Source organism: Symsagittifera roscoffensis, chromosome 2 (genome assembly GCF_963678635.1).
Source record: "Symsagittifera roscoffensis chromosome 2, txSymRosc1.1, whole genome shotgun sequence".
Taxonomy (NCBI): Eukaryota; Metazoa; Xenacoelomorpha; order Acoela; family Convolutidae; genus Symsagittifera; species Symsagittifera roscoffensis.
In genome coordinates this window covers 3,646,695-3,673,955 of record NC_087063.1, presented here as the reverse complement: position 1 = coordinate 3,673,955, position 27,261 = coordinate 3,646,695, and the positions used below count along the sequence as shown (strand labels likewise).

General features: G+C 33.5%; 3 protein-coding genes across 3 annotated transcripts in view; all 3 read left to right on the top strand.

Moving 5' to 3' along the window:
- LOC134838866 (ATP synthase subunit alpha, mitochondrial-like) overlaps window positions 1-27,261 on the top strand; it is a 494,565-nt gene that overhangs the window by 286,038 nt on the left and 181,266 nt on the right. The window lies entirely within an intron of this gene.
- LOC134840248 (uncharacterized) lies at window positions 170-26,445 on the top strand. Its single transcript, XM_063855995.1, has 3 exons — window positions 170-450; window positions 22,904-23,185; window positions 26,056-26,445. Exons 1-3 carry the CDS (start codon window positions 218-220, stop codon window positions 26,339-26,341), a joined length of 801 nt encoding a protein of 266 aa, XP_063712065.1. The 5' UTR covers window positions 170-217; the 3' UTR covers window positions 26,342-26,445.
- On the top strand, window positions 21,118-22,086 carry LOC134838875 (uncharacterized). Its single transcript, XM_063854170.1, has one exon. The coding sequence runs from the start codon at window positions 21,118-21,120 to the stop codon at window positions 22,009-22,011; it is 894 nt and encodes a 297-aa protein (XP_063710240.1). The 3' UTR covers window positions 22,012-22,086.

Sequence of the window (27,261 nt, the reverse complement as noted above, 5' to 3'; positions counted from 1 at the left end):
TAACCTTCATTGAAAAACGGAACTTATTTTTTCAGTTTTTGCAGAACTTGCTGAGTCCGACTAGTGGAACGAATTATGAGCTGTTTGAACCAATAATAGCAGTTTTTGTTTTTCTATTACAATGCTTGTAACCTCTGAACGAGAAAGTGTATTATTAGGCAACGTCATCGATGCCCATCCAAACTCTCTAATTGGAAACGAGCTCATATTCTTGCCAATGTTGAAAAATCGGAGTCTGGGGTTGATGGAAGCTACCAGAAGGATTTGTGAAGTTTCTCGGAAACAGGCGAAACATCTGCATAATGTTAGGGGTAAAGGGTACTCGTACAAAATGGGAGACTTCCATGGAACTTTTCGGCAACCTCTGAAAGTCATCGGTGTGCGCAGATCCTTCGATACTATCACTTATATGAAAGAACATCCCAAGGGTTTCCACATTGCAATTAACAGGTAGTTATACACAAATATTCAATGTAAACTGTCAATTGGTTTTCGAAACAGGCAATCAGATTTTTATAAATTTTTCTATACGCATGGAAAGGCACGGAATTGCTTGATTAAATTTGACAAGCACTTTTGGTCAATTCGGTTGTCACGAGAACTTTAGCAAACTGATATAAAAACAATAACCAACATGAAAATTTCACAAAAACTCAAACATAGAAAAAACAGGAGCATAATTAAATCAATACGGGTTGAATTGATTCGAGCTATTCGTTCCAATTACTTTTTTTATCAGACGCATTTTACTTCTGAGTTTTTTTTAATTTTCTTTTTATATTTTGCTTGACATGTACAATAAAACTAAGAACAGATTAAAATAAGAGCTTAACAGCTCTGATACATGCAATCTTTTTACTATTTACAACCTTTGGATTGATTCAACAAATGCTCCAATAAAATCGTCAACAAACTTCAAAAACCTGATCTTATATTATAATAGAAACAGAAAAATAATCCAAAAGACTCCTTGAAATTAAAGATCTTCCTTGTTTTGTTTGTGATTAGTTTTGAAAGTTTGAAACTATTCTTTGTTGCTGGTGTTTTCTTGCCAAAAAAAATCGAGTTCCGTTAAAAAAAAGTCTGAAAATTTGGGTTTCTTCCCGTTATACGAGCACTCTGCTTGAAGAGTTTCAGCAGTGTAACAAAATAGTTTTTTTTGCTTAAAATTGTTAAATATTATATCATTTGATTTCTAATTTCAGTTCCCTTTAGTCACATTGAAAATGATTGAAAACCAGAAAAGTAAGTTATCTTGATTTTTGTTTCAATTTTAAATGAAGTGACAGGCGCATAAACTGTTTTGCTGTTTTCAATTTCTACTATCTCTTTTATGTCAGAATTGATCTTTGCCTAATTAGGATACTGAGCTGAGTAATATCAATCAATGTAAGAAAAAAATACTCTGCTAAAATTAAAATTTAACCGTAAAAGGCCAATTTCTAAGGCAACAATCTAAGTTAGGTTGTCAAATACTAAACTTCAAAGTAGACATCTTTGACTCGGTGGATTGTCTATTGAGCTGAATGCTCTAAGAGTAGAAAAAACCCAAGGGCAGAAAAAGAGACAAATTTTGAATTATACGGGCTAAGCGGTAAATTAAGCATTAAAAACTAAAAACTGCGAACAAATGAACAAATTATACAAATTTTTATTAGCTTCCGTAATGTTTTATAGAGTCAAATTTAATGAAAACTGTAAGCTGAGCAATTTTGTACATGGCTAGAACAATTTTTTGAAAAATTTATTGAAATTTTTTTGCAAAATCAATTCTTTGCACAAACTCACATTTTAGAAAGTAATTTTTCTTGCAAAAACTTGTGCATTTTTGTCTTAAGCGTGGTTCAATTTATTTGTACAAAAGAATTAAAAGTAACGAACCATGAATGTTTGTGTGAAACGAAAGTTAATATTCTCATACTTCATATTAAAAGATAAACTTCATTCTGTGAAAAACTAAGCCACAATTTCAGAAAAACATTGGTGATTTCATTAGAGCAAACAGTTTATACTACGTAATTGGTTTAGAGACTATCAATAAAAAATAAACCGAATATTTTTTATCACAATTGTACACATCGTGCGTACGAAGCAGAATTGGGATTAATTAATTTCTTTGACATGTCATTAAGCCCTTGATTGTTTTATGTTTGATACATAGAAGTTTGCTTATCACTTACATTGAATACCGCGAACCTAAAGTTAAAAATGTTTTGCTTTCTGATTCGAAAATCACGGGAATGAAATTGAAGGAAACATCAAATATGAAAAAATGAGTAAATTGAAGGGGATACCAGTTGAGTTATAACCGAGGTGGTTAACTCATGGAGTAATTTAGGATAGGGTACACCGTCTGCTCGTCACGCTATCTTATTTTCGGCCGGATAGATTCGTGCAACTTCTTAGTCTAATACCGATCCTAATCTTACTCTTATACTTATCTAGTCTCAGGTTGTTTAACTAGTCTCTGCTAGGCTCAATAGATCTAGGGTATACTGGTTTATTGCGGCTGCTGAAGTTCTCTTGGAGAGTCAACTAATTTTTAAGTTAAATTCAAATCTCTCTGGTGCTGAAATTACAAGTAATTTCAGCACTTACAAATAAGTGGGTTGTAAGTTAGATGGATCATGATTGGTTAATATTAAATACTTTACAGTGGTAAAATATCTAATTTATCCAATCATAAAATGTAGTTTAGATCAGGTTCCACCCATCCGGGTTTTACAGAGTTTTTTAGAATAGTCTTTCTGCAATTCAAAGGATGGATGATGGACGTTGGTATTTGGCGAACATCATAATTCTTCTGGGTTCTCTTGTTAGAGAAGTTCCAGGTTCAATCGCTGTGTCTTCTCATGACAACGACTGGGTTTTCGCAACAAACTCAAATCTGATTTCAGAATGGTTGGCTATGACAGGTTTTTCTGTTCCATGTAGAGAATTTCTTTTGGGTTGACCTTGTCTGGGAATGGCGTGGAGATTGTGCGTGGAGGGGATGCCTGGTTACTCGGATCTGTACGTATACTTGAACATCGAGGTGGTCATTGTTCTAGTTCAATGAAGTCCTTTTCTGCGAAGTCAAGTCGTACTCTAAATCCTTTGAGTTGTGATTGTGGGCGGCATATTGATTGTGGTTGGCCATTCTTTTTCGAGTGTAGTTGGGTCATTTTGTCTTTGGATGTTCGTCTTTGGTGTTGTATGCTGATCTATATACTGCAAGGTATAATTTACCTTTTATAAAATTTTTATTAGTTTGGTGTTTTAATTATGATTTTGGTTAGTTGTTTTCACAAAAGCTTTTTGTTTTAGTTTGGTTATTTTGAAGAGTTACTCACCCTTGAGTACCTCTTATTAAAAATAGAAGTGTGGTCACAAAGCGTGGATGTAGCGCGGTGGGTTAGGCCGGCTATAGAGCATGCTCAGGACGTCCTCTCTGGTGGGTTAGGCGTATTATTTCGTGCGGTTTCTGTGAGAGGTCGTGTTATGTGATGGGTTTATGTTGGGTTTATTGTGGTTTTTCTTATGTTTCGTTGGTTGTGTCCTTTTTTCAAAAATCAATATGTTTTTGGTATGGGTTTGTCTTTCGACTTTTTTGTGTTTTATTATTTCTTTCTTAGACTTTATAATAGTCTTCAAAAGAATAAATTATCCAGTTTTAAACTGGGTTAATCCGGTTTGGGTACCGTTGGTTTCCTTTTCTTAGTCATGCTGTTATTCTATGTGTTGTGGTGTTTAGTAAGCTGCGTTGGTTAGTTTTGTTTAGTATATAATTCCTTTCCAACCGGGTTAAAGGAAAGTTTGAAACTTGTTATCGTGTGTTAGAGTTGTTGAGTGTGAAAACTTGAAACTGAAATTCATTATTTTAAACAATTCTTCGTGGGCGAGCTGTGCGAGTTTGGATAGAATTCTTGTGCGAGTGAATGAAAACATCAAAAGGTTAGTACTGCATTTTCGTCTTATCAGTTTACTACATAGAATTTCAATTTTACTGCTAGTTTTGGGGAAAAATTAAGTTACAAATTTTCATCATTATTAGAATTACAGCTTTTAGGGAAATAATTTATAAATTAATTTACTACATTTGTATGAACTTTATTTAATTTAGCTGGTGCAAAAGATTATTAGAGTTTTGAACAATTTGAAGAAGTTTTCTATTTTTTATTTTTCTTTTGTGTATTTTGCAGATGATCGTGAGATGAAGACTAAAAATCAAAATGAGACATGGATAAAGAATGGTTAGTTTTTTAATTTGAATTTATTAGTTAAGAATATGATAAATTATACTTACCTGTTAGTCGTCGGGGAAAAAACCGTGGGGGAAGATGTCGTGTATTATGTCGGAATTTGTTAGTAATTTTGCTAGTATGCGAATGATGTTTTTAGTTTGAAGCAGTGGCCAAAGCAATTGAAGTGCTTTAATGGTTTTTAGTTCTTCAGTGCCAACTGCAAAATCATAAGGTGTGTTTTGGATGAGATTATATAATTTGTGATTGTATTTAGTGTTGTGGATGAATTCTAATATTGGGATTTCTATAGGTTGAACAAATTCATGTGGGATAAGGAAGGGTCTGGATTCTTCTGCGTTGAAGGTCTTTGTGAAGGGACAAAAAATATACGTTTGGGTTATGGGATCATAATTGCGAAGAATACCGTGAAGGTTAGTATCTTTGATGCAATATGTGAAGTTAAGAAAAAATGATGAAGTGTACTTAGAGTTTATAAATTGAAAACGGTGGTGTGGTTGTCTTGATGGAGTGTGTAGATCAAAGTGATTTTGTATGAAGCGATAATATGTATATGTGTGAGTTTGTTTAGTGCGTAACATAATATCGTGTGAGCAGTGCAAATCTCTTTCATGTGGTGCAAGGAAATGAAAAGTTAGTGAAAATAATTGAAATTTTTCTTTAAAACTTTCGTAAGATTGTGTGTCGGTGAGTGCTTCAGAAATGATGTGATCGAATTTGCGGTCAAATATATTGAGTGTAAATACATATGGTGTTTTGATGAAAAATTTTTCTGTGATTTGTGGGTTAGCGAAACGGTCATCATCTAAAAATTGGTCTTGGTTAGCTCGGATGATGTTGTGATCGTAATATTCTAGCGTGTATTCATTAGCTCGGGGTGCAGTGTATGTTTTGAGTGACTTTTTATATCCTATATAAGTAAATTGTCTATGTGTTAGTGGTGTGGTGAGTCGAAATAGCATATCTTTATTTCTTTCTATATCGATGTGAGTATTAGATAAAGGTAGGCAAAGGGGGTTAGTAAAATGATAATATGATGTCCAATGAAGTGTAGGCATTAAAACTTGTTCATCTACAAAATTACGTGTGTCGTTAGTGTCGTTAGGGGTGTTCAAGGTATACTGTGGAAATGAGGGTAGGGTGATGGCTAAAAAAACTTTCGTGTTAGTGTGATTTGGATGATTAATATATTCACGGGCTGTTCCTGGTTTTGTTGGAAATGGATGGTTCGGGAATTTTCTTTTGAAAGTGCGATAAGCTCTATTAGTGCTATTTGATGATTCGGTGGACGTGGAGGATGGTGCTAATGATGCGGTATAAGCTGAAGAGGGTGTAGGGGTAGGTGGGTTTAATGATTCTATTGTGGATGAAATCTGGTTCATAGTGGAATTTTCAAGGTGGAAGGGTTGTTGTTGTAGGGTGATAAAATTATCTAGTTCCTGGGAGATTTGGGGAGTATCTGGAGAATTGGATGATCGGTCTGAATGAAATGAAGAGTAGGTTGGGGTGACTTGTGAAGCATAAGAGGGTGTAGAAATCGATGGGAGTGGGTTATTTGGCGGGATTGGTTGAAAAGGGGGTTTTGAAAAAACTGAGGAGTTGGTTTAAAAATTATTGGATGGAGATGGTTCAGAGTCTGCAAATTCATCAGGGGTTTCAATATCTGGGTTATTGAGTTGTGAGATGGAGTATAAAACTGAGATATGTGAGTTAGCGTCTGAATTCATGCCTGATGTTACATTATTGATTGCGAAATCGGGTGGCGGGAAAGCAAAAAGTGGAATTATTGTAATTGGAGTGTTGAGGTTGGTCGGGTGGGAATTTGAGCGGTGTAGGGATCCAAGTTGTCGGCTCATCGTGGGCTAAAAAAATTATTATTTTGAGACTGAAAAGCGGTGGTATGGGGTTGTTCTATAATTTGTTCATATGTATTTTCATCTAGTGGATGGTGTGTCATTATATGTTGAATGGGACTTTGTGATATGGTTGGTCTAAAATTTGGATTATGTGTTATTGCTAAATTTCGAAAATTTCGTGGGACTAGTGATAGTGGATGGTTATGTGGTAGGGGTGGTAACTGTGGTGCTGTAGGCGTTATGTCTACATTGTTATGTTCTTCGTCGTATGTGTTCTGTCTTGTTGCTATTTTTGTGTTGTATTCTTTTATTTGTGCGTCTAAAAGAATTTTGTTTATTGATGATGAAAAAATTCCAAAAAATCCAGCAAATAGTATGCGTGCTACACTTGCTTGTCTATTTACTTGTGTGTGTATAGCGCATGTATTATAGATTCCTTTTAAAAGCGAAAAAAGAAATCCTATAAAGTTAAACATTGCGTATAAAATAGTCAATTTTTCTAAGATGTAGTAGGGCTATCCTAGAAAATCGAGAATTTTATTTTTTAGTGTAACAAAGCTAAAAATATTTATAGGTGAAATAACTTGTGGTCTATATTTTTCACCGTTTAGATATATATAGTCTTTAATGTCTTTAAAATATCCGCTATAGTCTTGTGTATAAATATCTGCAAATCCTGCGGTTTCGGCAAGTTTGCGTAAGTTTTGGTCAAATGATTGTCTTTGTATAGTGTCCATTTGTGTTAACAATTCTTGGAATTGTTGTGTTCTAATGTGATAGTGGATATCGGATTTTGAATATATTTCAATTGATTGTAGGTCAATATTTGGGTTTCGAGCAATAGCTCTTATGCTTTCAGGTGAAAATTTTTTGAGTGATTGCATTAATGTGGGATATGGGGTAAGAAGGTAATATTTATCTTCATCAGGGTTCAGTTGAACTACATTGTGGCTATTTTCTGATAAACATGGGACTGCGGTATCCCAAAAATAGGTTCGTCTTGAAAGCGTGTCAACGAAATGTACTTTATTCTTATAAAAGATAGGGATTCTTTTATAGCATCGTTTATCTTCAAAAACATATAGTGGTGATACTTTTTTGGTACAGGTACAAAACCATAAAATGTTTCCTTCATAGTCTAAAAAATTTGATCTATTTCCTGATAGTAAATATCCTGCGTAGGGTATTTTTAATACTGCTAGTGCAAGTGATTGTAGGATTTGTGTCCTTTCTAATTCGCATAGTTGGTGAAGTGTTTCTAATTCAGAGAGTGACATTTCTTGAAAAATTCGGCTAATTGTGTAGTCTAATTTCATATCTAGGTGAATATCATAGTGGATGTTACCGAAATATGTACTATTCATTAGTGATAGTTCTTGTAAACGTGTGCTTCTAGTGTCATGGGGCTTTAGATGTCCACCAGGTTGACTTTTACTTTTTTGAAAATCAACTGGTATATATGATGTTCCTTCGTTTATAGGGTGACTTGTGGCGTATGGGTCGATTTTTACTTTTCCAGTGGTCATGTCGAATCCTTTTTCGTATTCAACTAATATCTCGGAGTATTGTGTTTTGTGAAGTGGATTTCTGTATTTACATGCAAGTTCTGTTTCTTGATATATTTGAAAACGTGTCAATTTATTTTCTATATTGTCTATGTTTCTAAAATTAGAACTTTGTCTTCGTGATGGATGGACTTGTTCATATGGAATTGATTGTATAAAATATTTTTCGTGAAATTTTATCATACGAGCGTGTATTTTTGCTACTTGAAATGTTGTACATGTGTCTTCGGGGAACCAAACAATTGTTGCTTGTGTTCGTGTTGTAGGGTCACAATAGCCTTGATCGTTTTTACAAGGTAATCTAATTCCTTGATAGATCATTGTGTTGTCTGATAAATCGCGTGTGAGTTGTATTTTTTCGAGTTGTATTTTCCAATCGAAAAACATTATTTCTTGGTATCCTTTATTTTTTGTGTCTGCTTTGCAGTTTGATGGGTTATTTATACCAATATGTGGTATCCAGTGTTTATCGTGTATGTCATAAGTTAATCTTCCGTGTGCGCTGTTGTATGGGTATTTTTCATCTAATTTTATATGTCCTTGATATCTTTCAAGTTCTGCTTGATGTACAGAATCTGAAAAAACTTGGAAATATACTAATTTTCTATCTGTGTTTTTATTTCTTGTGATATTGAGTCTTAGTAACTCGTTTTTACAATCTTCGGGATTGAGATGTAAAAGTCGTTCGATATTACTCTGGTAGAATGATTCGTGGTCAAGTCGGTTTTTATTTCCATTTGAGACTTGTGAACAATGTACTTTCTTTTCGGAAAATGTTGCTGTGAATTTATATCCTATAACTGTTGTTGCTCGGGTTTTTGAATAAAGTGTCGCTATTACATTTGTTGTTTCTATAGCTTGTGGTTCTGTTTCGCATTGTGATACTTGATTTATTGCATATTTGTGTAGTGTTTTTTGTTCGTTTTCTTCACAATCGTAATGTGTTACTAATAAATCTTGGGGTCCTGTGCGGGGGGAAGGGTTTATGTTTTCATTTGAGGTTATTAGAAAAAGGAGTTGTAGAAAAATTAAAATTTTTAGAATATACATGTGTATGACAATCCTGAGTATGGGTTATAAAATGTGATGTAACCAATTGTCTTTTTGGTATATCTGTCGTATTTGTATATCACTTCAGTTGTTATAAACGGTGGTGGTAGGGATTGAGCTGTTATATTTGGTGGGTTTAATGGATAGGGATGTTGAGTAATGTTGTTTAATTTAACCGTGATTTCAAATTTTAATTGTAGACTATTTTGTTGAAGTATCTGGATGTTATGATCACGAATGTCTTCGTGAATGTCTTGTCTATATTGTAGTCTAGTTAGTGCCCAGTTGTGGAGTCGGTTACTTTCAGGGTGTTGTCCAAATAATGGTGGAGGTGCTGTGAATGTATTCCAGTCTAGTCTTAAAGGAATATTTGTTGATGATTGTTCTCGGTATCTAGCGTCGAGGTTATTTGGGAAATTGAAGTTAAAAGGCGTTGGTGAAATCTGACTGATTGATGGTGTTGATGGTAGTGATAATGTTTCTGGTAGTGATGAGGATGTTGTTGTATCCGTAGAAATATCTATTGGATCATTGATTAAATTTGGTTCACCTTGTGTGAATGAATGTGTTGTCCAATATGGTAGTCGTGATGTTTGGTTTGTAGGGTTAAAGGGATTTTCACGTATTTGTTCAGATGTTGGTGTTGAACCTAAGTAATCTGAGGGTAGGCTTGAGGTGCTACGTTGTGAAAGAAGCGTAGGGGTTTCTGGTAATATACCAATGGGGTTTTCTGGAGTACTTTGTGATGGGGATTGAGGTATATCAAAATGAACTCGGGGAGTTTGAAAATTTCTGTTTCGTCGAGGATGTATAATTTGTCTATTTATTTCGACTGTATTTTGGTTTTGACTAGGATTTCGTATTCTACTTAATTCTTGTGGTAGTGTTGGGTATAAGTTATATGTTGGTTCGCTTAGAGGTGCTTGTCGTTGAACTGGTTCTAGTGGTTCAGATAAGCGAGCGTGTCGTTCTTCAAAGGTATATGGGTTATCTTGAAAAGAAATTCGTGTGGATGTTTGGGGGTTTTAGGTAGTTGAAGATGGTGTTGGGTTATTTTGGGATGATGTCGGTGAAGACTGACTGAGGGATTGTTGGTTAGCAATTTTTGATGGTTTTTTATTTATTCTTTTAGTGGAAAAATTTATGTTTATTATATTATTCTTCTAGAAAAAGAATTAGGAGTATTGTTGCTAGAGCGAATGTGATGATTGCTTTCTTTATACATTTGCATTTTGTCAAGATGAGGGATGATAGAATTGTTATAAAAATTACAAATAGTAAAAAAAATATCTGTTCTACTAAAGATGGTTCGTATCATTTAGATAAGTTTTGTGAATCGTACCTGTGGATATAGTCAATAGCTTTTGAAAGCTGGAGGTATAGTTCAAATATGGAATAGAAAATTTAAAAAATATTGCAAAAAATGATTAAGATTATTACAAAAGATTCAAAGGTATCAAAAAGAAATATGATTAAAAGTTTAAATATCGTTAAAAAGTTTATGAGAATGTTAAGAATTATGTTGACTGGTCGAGAGAAGAGCATTTAAGAAATGGCTTCTCGATCGAATATTTTTTGTTGTTTGAGGCAATTTTCAAGTGTGGTCGAATTATTTATTGGTTTTTTGACAAGTGGGTTGAGTTTTGTGAAAAATTGTTGGGGGCGAATTTTATGGTGATCGGGGGGTCTTCTTTGTCTTTATTTTTATTTGTCAAGTGATCTGGGGTATTTTTGAGATTTTTATACTTTAAGCTAATTAAAATGGTCGTTCTTTTACTTTAGGCTAATTTAACATATTTGTTTGGGGGGTATTTGAGATCGGAGTTGGGGAAATATTGTTGATCTTTGGGTTATTAGATAAGGGAGGGTTATGATATTATGGTGGTATTTATTTTAGTTGTCAAGTTGGAGTGGTTTGCTTATTTTTGACCTGGAGGTCGCAAAGTTATAGTTATAGATATGACTGGAGTTTAATATCGTTCGTCTAGTTGGAAGGTGACGGATTGGATGAATCCTATTGGCTAATTTTGAACTAGAATCGTTGCTTATTTGTCAGCATGTTATTTTGAAAAATGAAAGTTCAAAATATTTCAGAGGTGCAAAGATTATGAAATATAAAATTAAAGCTGTTTTTGAAATTCGACTTTCTTTAATATTTTAGGTTGTGGAATGAATGTTTTATAGTTTTTACGTGGTTGATTTCTAAGTCGTGATGACTCTCTATGTTCTGATTTGTCGATTTGTTCTTGGGGTATTATTTTTTCTGTCAATTTTCTATTTTTTCTTTCTTTTTGATATATATTTTGATCTAGCTTTTTTGTATTGTTTTTCGTTATAGTTGATTTTTTATTTTGGTTTTCGAGATGAATGTCATGTTGTTCTTTTGTTTTATTCTCCGTATGTGGTGGAGTATTTTGAATAACTTTTAAACCTGTGAAAGAATATAATTGAGTTAGTTCGCGTAGTGCGTATTCTTTTGGGTAATAAGGTAATAGGTTGTTTCGGTGTTAAACAATTTCTTTTTTGTTTGAGTCGGTAATTTTATATGTGACATCAGTGGGTTTGGCAATTATTTGGTATGGTCCTTTTCGAAGGGGTTGTAATTTTTTAGAGATTCCTTTTTGAGTGTTAAAATTGGGTTTTGCATTTGCATTGGTTGTTGATTTTGTGTATCTGAGTATAAGAAACATTATTTTATTTCAGAGAAACTTTCAAAGAAGATTACTCTATTCAATGCTTCACATACTTTTTTATTTCACGATGGAAAGTCAATACACGTTTTTTCGCTAAATCATATCATCTGAACAATCTGAAAATTTTCTTTTCTTTTCTGTTCTAAAAGTTACTGTGATAAATCACGCTAGTTTTCAATTATCAAAGTGGAATAATTTTTTTTGAAAAACTGTAGATGCAGAAGCATGAAAGATTGGTTTCGCCATGAAAAAGCTTAGAAAGGCTTAATAAATTTTCAAAAATTCCAAATCATGAGCTTGGTATAGTCAAAGCGCAATATATTTCCAGCTATAAACGCGTAAACGGGATGACATATTGTGATCTTGTTATACATAAAATGCTTATCATACATATAGTGGTTATCGTACGCGTGAAAGACAATTTCTTGTCAGCAGAAAACACAAACAGAAAACTGTATGGAAAGCAAAGTATTAACCTAATTGAGGCTTTCCACTTGTTTTTTTGTTATGTTTACTGACGAGATTTCTTTCAGAATACGCGCTACCAGATTTTTTAATTGCATTACCAAGCAATCTCTATGTATTTTACAAGGCGAGCGGGCGAAATGTTTTTGTTAGAAAAAAAATTTGAAACTACATCACAAACGTTAAACAGCGGCCAGAATTTTTGAAAAACTGTTCTGATAAGAGTAGTTTATTTTTAATTTTGGGATTTAATTCAAAAAATAAAAGAATTTTATTTTAAAAAACCGTTTTTGATAATGGCGATGTTGTATTGCCAAATTGGAAAGTCTGGCTTTCCTAAAAACTTGTTAAGCATAGCACAAACCAAAGAAAGTTTTAAATTTTCCAATCAAATAGGTCGAGCTCCAAATTTTGCGAGCCTAGAAATAGCAAAGGTTGGCCATGATGCGCAACAAAAGCTTTAGAACCACAAGGTTGCAATTATCTCACTGCATAGATTTTGTTTCTTTAAACAAACTGTTTTGTTCCGAATTTCGAAAAACTTGAGAAATTTAGGTAAAAAGGATCGATGTATTGTTGGGATCAGTTTAACAAAAAAAATAAACATTGCGGGATCTATCCGTTAAATTGAACTCCCACGCCGGTATACATGCCCTTACATAATTTTGATTAGAAGTTGTCGTTTAACCCATAAAATTTCAATACGCATTTTTTTTATGCGTTCTAATTTGGCCAAAGTTGGGTTCCTAAAACACGCGTAAGCGGTGAATTGATGTATTCTATTTTAAATTGAGGCCAGCAATTTAGTCTTATTAGATTAATACGAGAAAAAGTACACTCTTTGTATTTACATTAAGTGTGGGGGGATAAAAATAAGAAACAAAATCAATATTTTTCCCGATTACTTCGTCAAATACAACATAGTAATATAGCTGTAAAAAGTTTCAAAAAAATAGCTCGCTCGAACCTGCGTTTTACAACAATCTAGCAAAAACAAGACTGCTCGTTTCTCGAAACAAAGCCCTGGCTACCCCCATAACTTTTCTCAAATAGTTTCTGGCAACGAAAAAAACTTCTGATAAACTATTAGTTCGAACTGCCAAAAACAAAAATTTAATGCTAAAATTTTGAATTATATCCGTAACAATACTGCTCCTATAACACATCAAAGCGGTGATTTTTCCGATTTACTTTAAGCCAACTATAAAGTATTTTTGTTTGATTAGTATGCAATAATTACTATTGCATCCTGAGTATTTGAGTTATTTGCTTTAAAACACTAAAAAAGGGTGTAAAATAGATACTTGGATTAGGAAGGATGTAATTTGAAACATTCAGCAAGAATGCTCAAATATCAGGGCGAAACCCTGCACGCTTCAGTTTGGAACTACTATGAAATCGGGATAATTCGCCTTATTATTTCGTGGGCTGGAATTTGTTAAGTAAAAATCTCGCACTTATAATCACTTTCAGACTAGTAGCTAGCATACTCGCAAGAACAGAACTAGATGGCTTTTGGAAAAAAAACTGATACGCAAAAAGCATGTATAAATTTTCTGAAAAAAACCACCCAAAGCATTTATCTTTCGCATTTCTTCGGAAGTTGGAAGAGAAAAAAAAACTACAGAGAAACAAAACTAAAAAAAAACCATAGGCAAGCGCGAGCTCTAATCGACTGGGTAAGAAGAGTAAAAACTTCTGATGTTGTTATTTGAATGAAACCTAATTGTCATTTTCGAGTTGTTTCAACACTTTTAGACAATAGTTATAATGACCGTAGCCTGCTAATTATAATTCAAAAAACTTTGCTTTCTGATGGCTCGAGAAAAATTATATAAACCATGATTTTGAACCATGCAAAAACCACTAAATCTGTAACCGGAAAAATTTCAAATAAAACTTTGTCTTTCTCAACAAAGTTAGAACCAATAATCCATTTTTTTGAAAAATGGTGTTCAGATCTGAAAAATATAGACAAGCATCTCTAAAGAACTTACAGAAAATATATAGACAAGCATCTCTAAATCAATGAATGCTCTGATGAAATCACTTGTTCAACTATCGAAGGTGATTTGCTCTTCGGGTAAAGATCAGTAGAGATGCGTAAGTTTGCTGTGTCTGTATGTTTCAAAACTTTTATGCTGAAACCAGATGGTCTTTATCACCAGCTGCTGACTTCAAAGTTCCCATTTTCCACAAAACGAACCCTGCTTTTTATTAAATGGGTGCTTATTTTGTTGAGTTAAACTACTTTATCCATTTGACTAAAACTGCTCTAAGATTGATATTCATTAGAAAATTTTGATTTGTTCAACTCTGATTCTTATTCTGATGGTTTTAGTTATGTGCACAATTGGTTTGATTGTTCGTATTTTCATTGTGCTTTTTTAAACTTCACTTTTAATCATAATTAGCCAAAATCTTGATTAAACTTGTAAGTAAACTTGCCCATCTCCTTCACACTTTATCAAAAATCCTTTTAAAAAAATCTCTGCTATCTTCATTGTTTTCTTCAACATTCTTTAAAATTTTCTCGAAAAGTTTTTGATATCTACCAAGATTCTTCGGCAAGAATTTTTCCAGGCAACCAATATTTTCTTTAAGATTTGAATAAGATTCTTCAAAAATGTTCCAAGAGATCAAAGATTGTTGAGTTTGGGTTATCTGCTGGGATTTTTGGGCATTGGATTTTATATCAGCGATCACAAGAAGCGTTTTAGTGTTTCATAGACAAGATAAATTTGCAAATGAAAAGCAAAGGTTTTCTCTAATACTAATACAGCAACCGTTTACTTTTATGACCAATATAAAAACACCTTTTAAAAGTGAATTAGGTTTTGAAAAATTTTGTATTGATTTGATTTTTGGTTTGTGCTGTAATCGACTTTTAAAACAGCATTTTTTTCACAAATCATAGGTTAAAATTGAAATTGAAAAACTTTTGTTTCAATTTGTAGCTACCTTTGAAACAATTTTTTATTGGGAACAGTTTTAGTTTCCCATTTAGTTTGTTTTCGTAGCATTGAATTTGGTAAATTGACTTTTAAGAAAACTTTTTTAAAACAATTAATCACAAAGGTTTTCACCGCAAAAAATGTTTCACTGATCCGTTTGGCGGATTGGACATATTAGCAGATGCAAATGGTAAACAATGATTTTATTAAAACAAGATTGAAACAACTTGTTATGTCGATCTTGGACAACATTGTATTCCTTTCTAGTTCATAGGCGAGGCGAGGCGTACTATTTGTTTACAGCGCTTAGAATTAACAGTTTTTTGTGGTACTTATACTAGAAAAATTGACCACTGATACTATACTCATCACATGCAAAAACATCAATTCCGCTTTCGTTTTCTTTAGTAATCATAACAATAAAATTTATTTTCTTTTTCCATTTCCATTCAGAAATGACAGCTAAACTTAAACAGTTGCTCCAAAGTAGGAATAATTGAATCAGAAGAAAATCTTTGCTTGACCGAATGTTTTGAACTTAGGAGCTTTGGTTTCTTTCTGCTTCTGAATTTAATAAATTTCGTTCTCAAGAAAAATATACATATTTTTGTTAAAAGCGACAACCAAATTCTTTATTAAAAAGACAATAAGTCTTTGTGTCAATCGTTGTATGTTTTCTATCATTTGAATTGAATGAAATGAATTATAACTATCTTTTCTTCTTTATTTTTTGCCCAACTATTATTTTCCTTGTCATTATCAACTCACATAAATCTGATGTCAAAATTAATATGTTTTGGCCGATGGTTTCGGATGCTCAGTGGTACAATCTTTACTCTCTTGAAAAAAATTCCAACAATCAAAAGACTGCAAAAAACAACCTAAATAATGGTGAAATTTTCGAACCATCAGCTGAGTTGAAAAACTGCAGCGATTGGTCAGAAGAGATTATCAAACATGTTGAAAAGTTTGTCTTCTTTTTCGGTTTCAACCGATGTGGTTCGACGGCTACAGGAAACGACTCTTTCTCGCTATAGACACGCATCCCCGTACCATCTAACCGACAAAATAAAAGCTCAGCAGTAATTGTTTTCACATTTTTTCAAAATTTTTGTAACAACGCGATTCTAAAATCTTCTACAAAATTTTTCAATGTTTTACGGGCAATTTTGTTCATGGACTCATGGAACTCAATCACAATGAATTCTGTATGAAATGCCGACATACCATTTTTATTTGATAAATTCAATTACAAACTAGTTTTGGTCGGGTTGAAGTAAATTCCGCAAAACTTCATCGATTCCGCAGTGCTCTCCAGAAATTTTTTATTTATTTCTGACCTGTTTGTGACCCCGCAATTTTTCTCTGGATTTCGTTGTTTGTCTCTTGATTTCGCGATTTATTTTGATGCTAGATTCTGTTTTTACTCATAATCAGATATGTTATTTTTTAAAAATTTACCTCCAACCGTAGTCTTTTCACGATAATGAAAGTGCAGATTTTTGAAATTAACAAATAAAAAGAAAAATTTGAAATAGTTTTTGCGTTTCAATTTGATTCTATTTGATGTTTGCTTAGTCCCATTGAATAGATTTTGTCTGACGGAAAACTTGACAGTCGACTGAAAATCCAATGCTTTTTCTGAAAATTCTAGATCCGCCACTAAATGCTTGTGCGTTTGAAAAACACCTGAAATTAGGGCAGAGATCAGAATGAAGTTTTGTATCTCGGGTTCCTCTTAGTTCATTGAAAATATGGGATATAACGACAGCTGACCTAAATTATACACCTGTCAAATAATGATTGTTTTTCTAAAACTACTACAATTAATGCTGCTTTTCATGGCCAGTTGAAAACCAGCGTTAATTTATGTAAAACACTTAACCCTTGATGAAAAATCATTGAAGAAACTATATATAATTTTCATCACAAAACTGAACATGTATTTTTAAAAGTCCGATAGAGAACAAACTTTGAGCTGTTCGAATTTTGAGCTGTTAAAATAAAAGCAATTTCTCTTTTTTAAGCAATGCGTATAAAGTCAGTTTGAAACAAATCGTGTGCCGTTTGTCTATAGCGAAAAAGTGCCTTAATAGGAAATGTCATAGATGCCCATCCAAACTCTCTAATTGGAAACGAACTCACATTCTTGCCAATGTTGAAAAATCGGAGTCTGGGGTTGATGGAAGCTACCAGAAAGATTTGCGAAGTTTCTCGGAAAGAGGCAAAACATCTGCATAATGTTCGGGGTAAAGGGTACTCGTACAAAATGGGAGATTTTCATGGAACTTTTCGGCAACCTCTTAAAGTCATCGGTGTGCGAAAATCTTACGTTACTATCACTTATATGCAAGAGCATCCCAAAGATTTTCATTATGCAATTAACAGGTAATTACATCGAGACTTAAATGATAACCGGTTAACTAGTTTGTGTAACAAATTTCAATCGATCATATTTTATACATTTTTCTGTACAAATGGAAATTTTTTTTTCCATAGTTTTTCCATAATTTGGATAATAAACTCCAATCAGGGTTATTTTTTAAAAAAATTGTGCAAGAAAAGCTGACTCTGGTAAAAGTTTGATGGTAATAGAAAATAATGAAACGGTTAGTCAAAAATCTAAGCATGGTTGTCAAATTAAACTTTCAGAAGAGGTAACTTTCGAAAAATTGAGGAATGAATAATTTTGATAGGGGTAATTTTTTGATACGTAAAAAACTATATCTATACAATTTTCTGTACGTATTGAAATGTATGAAGCTGCTTAATAAACGTGTGACAAACATTTTTGGACTAACAAAAACAAAAACAAACATGAACGCCTCATAAGAAAAAATCAAAATTAGACAAATCAGGAGCTAAATTAAATCAACCCAAAATGAATTAATTCAAGCTATTTTTTCCAATAGTTAAAATTTTATTATAATTTCCAACAATGCTCCAAAAACCTGCTGCTCATAGATAAATAAAACAATTGGAGAAAATAATGAAAATACTGAAAAAAATCCAAATTTTTTTTGAGATTGAAGATCCTCCCATTTTGAAATTTGAATCTTTGAAGCTATTTTTTTTTGCGTGCAACTAACTAAAAAAACTTGCGTCGAGATAAGCTCTTCCAGGTAAAATTCATTGTTTTGAAAATACTGCTGGGAAAAAAATGCTTTAAAGAACAATTTTCACAAAGATTAAACAACGGACAGAATTTACCATCTAAGATCGCTTAACAATAGCATGACATTTTAACTGATTTCAGTAACTGTTTATGATTGCTTTTTTGTTGCATTTTTAACTGAAAAAAAATTGTTAAAAGAGAGTGATGAAAATTAAAGTTTTTTATTATTGGGAGCGTTTTTTTACTGCTGATACTTTTGTAAATTCGGCAATCCAAAACTTGTCCATAATTTATCCATGTTTCTTTGCTAAAATATAGTCGAGTCCGGTTAAAAGGGATCCGGAAAATTGACAATTTTTATACCGTTATACAAACACTCTTCTTCAGGAGTTCCAACAGCATAACAAAATAATTGTTTTGCTGAAAATTTCGACAGTAAGCAGGCTTTTCTTGCAGATTTTTTTTGAAATTTACTTTGATTGGAGCTAAACAGTTTAATATCCAAATTTTGGAAACAATTTTCTGCGAAAAGAAAACATTGCAGAAACAGATAACAGACTGATTTGCTGTTATCTGTTTCTGCAATGCTTCAATTTTGCATAAAATTTTTTCCAAAATTTGGATATTAATTTGTTTAATTCCAATCAATCTAAATTTCAAAAAAAATTTTGCAAGAAAAGCCTGCTTACTGTAGAAATTTAAGTTTAACAGAAAAGGACAAAACACTGAGGCAAAGATTGTCAAATATCCAGAAGAGACAACTTTTGAAAAATTGTGGAATAAAAAAATATGCTTGGTGTAAAATTTTGATACGTAAAGATCATTTTTGACCGACCGGTTTCAAAATCATACAGGTAGGGAAGCTATATCTAAAAAAGTTTTTTTTTCGATTGACAAACTTGGCAATTTGTCATAATATGGACTTACTTATTGTGGGTGGATTTAATGTATGTAAATTTGTTCTTGAAAATTTAGCTCAAAAAATATTCGTTTTGAGTTTTGCAACATCAGAGTTGTTCCAAACAGAAATGAGACCACCTTCTTGTCTTTTCTTTCGTAAAAACACAAGCTTTGCACTTTTTACTTGACAATTGGATATTTATAGTTCATCCAAGTTTCCTTGTAAAAAGGTAGAAAGTCCTTGTAGAATGTCGTTAACGGTTCAAGGGATTTTTGAACAATTACTGCCAACCAGACTCATATAGGTCAAAAAAGTATATCTAAAACTTTTCTATCGGTGTCCAAATTGTTATATTTAAATCCGATTTTGGGATTTTAAATAAAACAATTTGTCATAATGTGGACTAATTTATTGTAGGTGGACTTGATGATTGCAACTTTAATGATGAAATTTTGGCGTGAAAAAATATTCATTCTGAAGTTTTCAACACTCAGAGTTGTTCCAAAAAAATGAGACCAGCTAAATTGTCTTTTTTTTTTCGTTAACGACACAAGTTTTGCACCATTTTTTTGACAATTCAAAATTTACAGTTTATCCAAGTTTCTCCGTCAAAATTTACTGGAGTCTGGTTCGACGGCAATCGCAACATTTTCCCCCCATCTTACGATCAATGTTTTTCAAGAGGTTCAACAGCATAGTGAAATTATATTTTTTGCAAAAAATTTAATATAGTTTGTTTTCAATTTACCTTATGTTTTGTTTCATTGAACGCTTTGTTGCAAAAAACGAAGTGACAGATGCATAGAGTGTTTTGCTCTTATCTGTTTTGCTCTTATTGTTTGTTTTAGCTGAAATTTTCTTTGATAATTTGGTTATAACTCCAATCAATGTAAGGTTCAAAATTTTGTGCGAGAAAAACTAAATCTGGTAGAGTTAACATAAAAAAGGATAAAAATGATAAAAACCTGAGGCAAAAAGTTAAGCGAATTGTCATATGAAAATGTTCAGAGGAGTTAATTTTCAAACTTGAGGAAAATATTTCTATGCTATATAAAAATGTTTAATAGTTAAAAATTATTTTCGGCCAACCGGACTCATTTACGCCAAGAAACTGTAAGCTAATTTTTTTGTTTATGGGGATTTTGAAATTGTCGATTTGTCAAGCTGTGGACTAATTTTTGGTGGCCTCACTCATTTGAAATTTTTGTTGATGAAAAACTAGCGCAAATAAACGATCCTTCTGAAACTTTCCACACTCAGAATTGTTTCAACCAGAAATGAAACCAGCTAATTCGTCATTTCTTTTTCGTTAATGTCACAAATTTTGTACTATTTGGTTGACAAGCGGAAAATTCCAGTTTATCTAATTTTCTTGCTGAAATTCAGTCGAGTTTAATTCAAAGGCAGTCGCAACAATTATAATTTTTGCCCGGTTATACGATCTTTCTTCTTCAAGATTTTTAACAGCAGGAAAAACTTGATTATTCCGCTAAAAAAATTCCACTAAGGATTTTTAAAAGCGTCAATTTGACATAATATGGACTAATTTATGGTGGATGGACTGGACAATTTTAACTTAAATATTGAAAATTTAGCGGGTAAAATATTATTCGTCATGAAGTTTTCGAACTTCAGAGTTGTTCCAAAAAGAATTGAAAAGGCTAAATTGTCATTTTTTCGGTAAGGATCCAAGCTTCGCACCATTCACTTGACAATTTGATATTTATTGTTTATCCAATTTTCTTTGTAAAAAATAGTCGCTACCGGTTCAAGGGAAATCGGAACAATTATAGTTTTTGCCCAGTTAGACTATCTATATTCTTCAGAAGTTTCAACAGCATAACAAAATGAGTATTTTCCTCAGAAATATTTTACAAGATTTTACCCCATTTATTTTCATTTTAGTTTCATGAAAAAGTTTTAAGACGAGAGAAGTAAAATTAACTTGGTTTTGTTGCAAATTCAAATGGAAAAACGTAAGCGTTTCTTTTTCAGTTATCTGTTCTGCAATCTTGTTTTTGCAGAAAGCTTCCCTTCTATAGTTTGGATATTCACTGTATAGCTCCTATCGAGGTCACGTTCCATTTTTTTTTTGCGAAAACACTTACTCTGCTAGAGGCTAAAATTAATAGAAAAGGACAAAAACCGGATCAATTGAGCAATCTCCCCCCCATTCCCGCGTGGGGGGGAGAAAGCTCAATGGGTACTTGAGACATGTTTACAACCACTTGAAAATAGTTCTAAGCACTTAAAACTAGACTGATATTATTTTTGAGAATGGATTATCAAAATTTGCTGCCTCTTTTCTCAAACAATGAATTAGCCATAAATTTTCTTAAACAAAAAAATCTTCTGAAAAATTCTTGTCTCTGCACTGCTTGCCAGACTCCCCAAAACTGGACAAAATATCAGAAAACCAAAGATGGATTTAGCTGGAGATGCCAAAACCGGACGTGTAGTCGATTTAAGCTGACAACATCAATTCGAAAAGACAGTTTTTTTGAGAACTCAAACATTGACCTCCCGAAATGGATTCAAATTATTTATCTTTGGGGAATGCGGGGCTCAAACAAAAATGCCGCAACGCAAGTGGGAGTTTCACAGAGAGCAATTGTCGACGCGTTTGCCTCCCTTCGAGAAATTTGTCAGCGGCATCTTCTCGCCAACCCAATTCAGCTTGGCGGACCAGGAATTGTGCTAGAAATCGACGAATCTTGCTTCAGTCACAAGCCAAAACATCACAGAGGTCGCATTCCACAGCAACCTATATGGGTTTTTGGAATTGTGGATACCAGCTATAAACCGGCAATTGGTTATATGGAAATTGTGGAACAAAGAAACGCTGCAACACTTCTACCGATTATACAGAGCGTAGCTCGTCCTGGATCAATCATACATTCCGACGAGTGGCGAGCTTATCGAGGAATTCAAGGCATGGGATTCGCCCATAAAACAGTGAATCATTCGGTGAATTTTGTGGAACCCGATGGGACACACACTCAAACAGTGGAGTCCTACTGGAACCGAAAAAAGACCCTAATAAAAAGCATGCTTGGATGCAGACGAATTTTCCTGCATTATTATTTGCAAGAATTTATGTGGAGAGATCGATTTGGCTCGAGAGCATTTGAAAACATTATCTTGCATATGAACAATTTTTATTCTCTATAAACCTGAACTGGCCAATAAGTGTTATTTCATTGTTTAATGTTTGAATTTTGGTTTAGTTTGTTATAATTTACTTCTTTTTTTGGCTGGGGGGGGGGGGGAGAAAGCTCAATTGGTCATTACGGGGGGGAGATTGCTCAATTGATCCCAAAAACCGCGGCAAAAGCCTAAGCGAGGTTGACAAATGTATACTTTCAGAGGAGATCAATTTTCAGAGGAGAAGCTAGGGGTAAATTTATGATATTCAAAGATCGTTTCGTGGAACTGAGCTCTTATAATAAAAATAGAAAATATACAAGGTTTTTGTTTTGATGACGTTCTGGCCAGATGTTAAATTTGTCAATATGTCAGGTTGTGGGGTAACTTATGGTGAGATGCTAAAATTCCTGTTGGCTTTTTGAACTCCAATTGAATCATTCTGTAATTGTTTTTTTTTTTCGTGGCCAATATTATTGATTGTTCCGTTCCCATAAATCTACAGATTTTTTTCTACAAGTTTTCTCCATTTTTATTTACAATAGGTTCACTTTTATCTAATCAAAAAATAGAATAAAAACGAAATCAAACTAAAATTCTGTATACTTGCTTCATTAGAGGTCAGTGTTTTTTGAAATTTGTCTGTTCACATTTATCTGGAGCTTTGTAATTTTTACGAAAAATTCACTTTCATTTTAGCAAGTTAGTAAGAAATACCTTCAAAAACTTTACTTTTTCATTCATTTGTTTGAACGTTACATAAAAACTAGAGCGTAAGGAAACATTAGAGATTCGATAAACAATAAAACTTAATGACTACTTAAGCAAAAATTATTAATGCGACTTTGTTCAATCAAATTTCTTATTAACCTGTTAGGAGTACGTTTCATGGAAGCTTCACCTTATTTTTTTTTGACAGATTACAAGAGAGATGGCCGCTCGTCGGAGTCATGGTTGTTCGGAACCCATTCGACATGATTTCAACTCGAAGCAAAGAAATGGGTGCTGTTATGACCTTAAAACATCCCCAAACTGGAAAGCTGTTTCAGACGACGATATGGAACTGTAGCAAAATCACGCCCCCAATTTCTAGCTGTCTCGAATTCATTCGTGACTCTATGGCCAATGGAACCACAATTGTCAGTGAAGATAAAGATGTGGACGAAGCCACTGATGCTATCGAGGAACACGCTGAATTAAGGTTTGATATTTTTGACCGTTTTTTGGTTGAGCATATCGTCCCCTTTTTGGGTCTTTTTCTTTGAGGATAACAAAAATTTTTTAAGTATAAATTAACGATTTCACAATTGTGATTCAAAAGATTTGAAGCTGGATCAAAATATTCGAGAAAATTAAAATTTTTGGACGTTTTTTTGATTAATCGTAATTTTTTTGGTCTTTAAGCCAGATGTGGGGGAGGTCTTTATTTAGCTGAAGTTTTTATTGCGACATATCTGAAAGCGTGAGGCGACAATTTGTCGTAAGGAACAATTGCTCACACGGGAATATTGGTAGCGACAATTCATCGCAGATCAGTTTTAAAAAAATACCTAACTTCGAAATTCTTAGCAACGAAACAACCATGTCCGGCTAACGAATTACATTTAGAGTTTTTAACAGAACTTCCGTGAATGACAAGAAGACGGGTCTGCGTTTGAGCATTCAAAGTGGTTTTTTGTAATAGCGCATCGGAGCCAATGACCAAGCATGAGTCATCAAAAAAGTTGAAATTTCAAAATTTTTGGAATGGAGAAATTACAAATTTTACTGGTTCAAACATCTGTTGAACTTTTTGGAAATAGAAAGACCACTTTATTAAGGCAAAATCACAGTTTTGTTGAAGCAAATTTCTCTACTCAATTTTGGCTTACATGTTTACTTAAACCAAAAATGAGAAATTTGAACGTCATTACAATTATCGAGATCTACTTGTTTAGTGTTTGGTGTTTATTAAAATACTTTTATGATATAAATTTCCATTGGGGTTTATTCAAAATACCGTTTTACGATTTATAATAAAAAACGCGTTTCGTTGAAAAGTTTTAAATTGAACTGAATTGTTTTGTTTTGGAAAGCCAAAACTTTTTTTAATATGAAGCAAAATATTGCAGATTGATACGAAAAAAGATTGTTTCCAAAAGTGGACATTTTCGTAGTTATGCTATCATATGAAGCAAAACTACTAAAATGGACCGTTTACAAAAATCTTTTTTCGTTCAAACAGTCAACCTCATCTATCATGAAATTGATATAAAGCGGTTGTCTCTCTTACAAAAACTGATAAGCTGAGTTCGAATTATCAATGAGCCTTCAAATTTTCCTCGGGAAAAGGGCAGTCAAAGTCAGCAAATTTTCTCGAGACAAAAGCCAATGAAAAAAAAGAAATTTTAAAACAGCACAACTCGTGAATTGAAAGCGGACTCCGCATCAGGCCAGAAACAGAATGAATGCGGAATCCGCAACAATGCTATTTTTCTCTGACATTGTTTGCTGTTTCGATTCCACGGACAAAGAGCTAAAACACTGTATTGCTCAAAACGCTCCAAAAAATAGGCAACTTTTCGGAATCCGCTGCAACAAAACTTGAGGAATCGGGATCCGTTTGTGGAATCCGCAAGCAAATCATTATAATTAATTTTAGCAAATTTAAACTGTCGTGGAATCCGCAGCGGTAAGTGGAAACCGGAAGTTGTAAGCAGAATCCACCAATTGAAAGCGGATTCCGTAATTGTAAGTGGAATCCGAAAACTGTCTGCGGAATCAGCCTAAGTTTGTGGAATCCACTTACACTTGCGATGTTCGCTTAAACTTGCAGAAACCGGAACAACTACCTGTATTCGCTTAATGCGGAATCCGCAAAAAATTAAAATAACGACAAAATTTATTTTACAGATATTTGTTCGCTGAATCCACGGAATATTTTAAAATGGATTCCACCTACATTTTGAAACAGGTTCAAGGACTTGTCTCTGGAATCCAAGGACGCAAAATTGTGCGCCTTTTCCAGTGCATAGTTTGCCTCGTAATGTAACTTCGAAATTCACAGCAACGAACCAACCACGAATCACTTTTGGAATGTATCACAGAACTGCTGAGCCAAAAAGCCCCCTTTGGTAGTAATTTAAAAAATCTTTTTTGAAAAATGTTATTTTAATTCCGCCTCCCCACGAGAAAATTCTATTTTCAACACTGCCTCGACTTGTAATGGGGAGTGTAAACGTGAGGGGGGGGGGGTTGAACGAGGAGGTGTAAGATTAATCGATTATTATCCATTGAACTCCAGTGCGGGAGGGAATGATTTGGATCTTGCTTAACGGGGATAGTTAAAAGTTAAAAAAATCCAATGGGTTCAATTTTGACAAAATTTTAATTTTACAATGTTTCAGTTTTTTCTTGAAACTTTTATGCTATTCGCTAGACCGCCAGAATAAATTTATTAGGAAATTATGAGAGACAGTTAGAAGCAAAAAAAGCAGAAGCAAGGCACCCAATTGAAGAGAAATGTTAGCCGAATAGCTAATCACTATTTATTATACTAGTTGATCCCATTTTCCTTCGTTTTGAGGGCAAGCACCTGTGAAACAATTATTCGCTCACCACCTGGTGGGTTCAATTAGCCACCAAAAAGCCTTCATTTACTGCTTTCTAAGTTCACTGTCTAGATCAGACACGTCCCTAGTCACGGTTACGTAGCAAAAGTAGACACGTCATAAAGAATACAACTACTATTTAGATACCTATCAGAATAGGGAGCAAACGTGGATATAAATATTTACCAATTGTTTTTTTTCCTAAGTTAGCGTTTTGTTCCCAATTCTGATTGGTCAAGATAGTACTTTTCTACTTTTTGACAGGTATGAATTGAAGATTGTCTTCTTTTTGACCGCAATCCCCTTGTCAATCACCAGAACATATTAGCAATTAGATTTTATTGAACTGGTTTGCTGGTTTGCGATTAATTGTCGATTTTCAAAACTTCCTAAATCACCTTTAAAACCCTTTTTCTGTTCTTGCAAAAAACTTCTGTAAAAACTTAAAGATATACTATGTGATCAGCAATCTTATTTTCAGCAATCAACTGATGGAATCGATGAACCACAACTTTTCAGCTGTGATTGTGCAGCTCGAAGACCTTATATCCCACCCACGAAAATATGCAGAACTTTTCTGCGAAGTATTGGAGCTGCCTTGCGATGAAACCTACATCAACGGTGTAGTTGCGGGGGTGCTGGATTCGCCTAACCCTTCCAGAAACGGAGTTAAATGGACTCAAACGCAGATTGAGAGAGTGAACAAAATTGTCGACCGATTTCCGAGCATATTCACAATGCCACGACTAGCTCGATTGGATCCTTGACTGAAAATGCATCAAACTTAAAACTTGAAAATCCAATTATTTAAAAAATTTGGTGTCATTATAGCAAAACTATCAAAATTTATGTGGGATCAATATTAAACTACAGAATACGCTGTCATCTATCGTAATCTTTTGAATAGCCTTCTCATTTGGCAAGGTTTTCGAAAAAAAGTTTCAGATGCAATTCCGATAGGAAGCCTGGTCACCTTATAGTTTTGAATTACCTCTTAGTTTCAAACATAAAACTAATATTGTCGTTTATTTGAAAAACACAGTCTGTATCTTGATGGTCGCTCGTCAAGGAACTGCCCAGAAAACTCGTTAATAATCATAATAAATTCGTTTGCAAGAAGGGACAGACTTGATTATTATTTACATAAGTCAAAACAATAATAAAAAAACTCCCAGCTTGGAAGAACACTAAAAAGGCCAGTTAGCTGTCTATCGAGTGGTGTCTTCAAAAATTTCGCTAAATATTCAATTGAGAGCAGTTAACTTTGCTAATTTAAACTAAAAAACCAAAAAAAGAGAAAACTACTAAAATTTTCAGCAAGAAAACCAAAAAAAAACTAAAAACCAAAAAAAAAGAGAAAACTACCAAAATTTTCAGCAAATGTTGCGCTGATTTGAGTTGCCTTAAACTAATAAAAACTTTACCTGAATTTTGAAGTGTGAGACAAATTAAGAAAATATGCAGTGTATAATTTGGCGCGACAATTTGTGTTGTATAATGTGGCGCGATGTATCTATTTTTCGCGAATAATACGAGTCGTATTTGGGTTAATTTTTTGATGTAACATAGGGTTCGCATGAAAGATCAGGGCAATGTTTTAACGAAGCTTCTCAGATCGAGCCTCCCTTAAAGCGAAACAAAAGACAAAAACTTTGAAAATATTCTTTGAAGTTTCAACGCATAGATG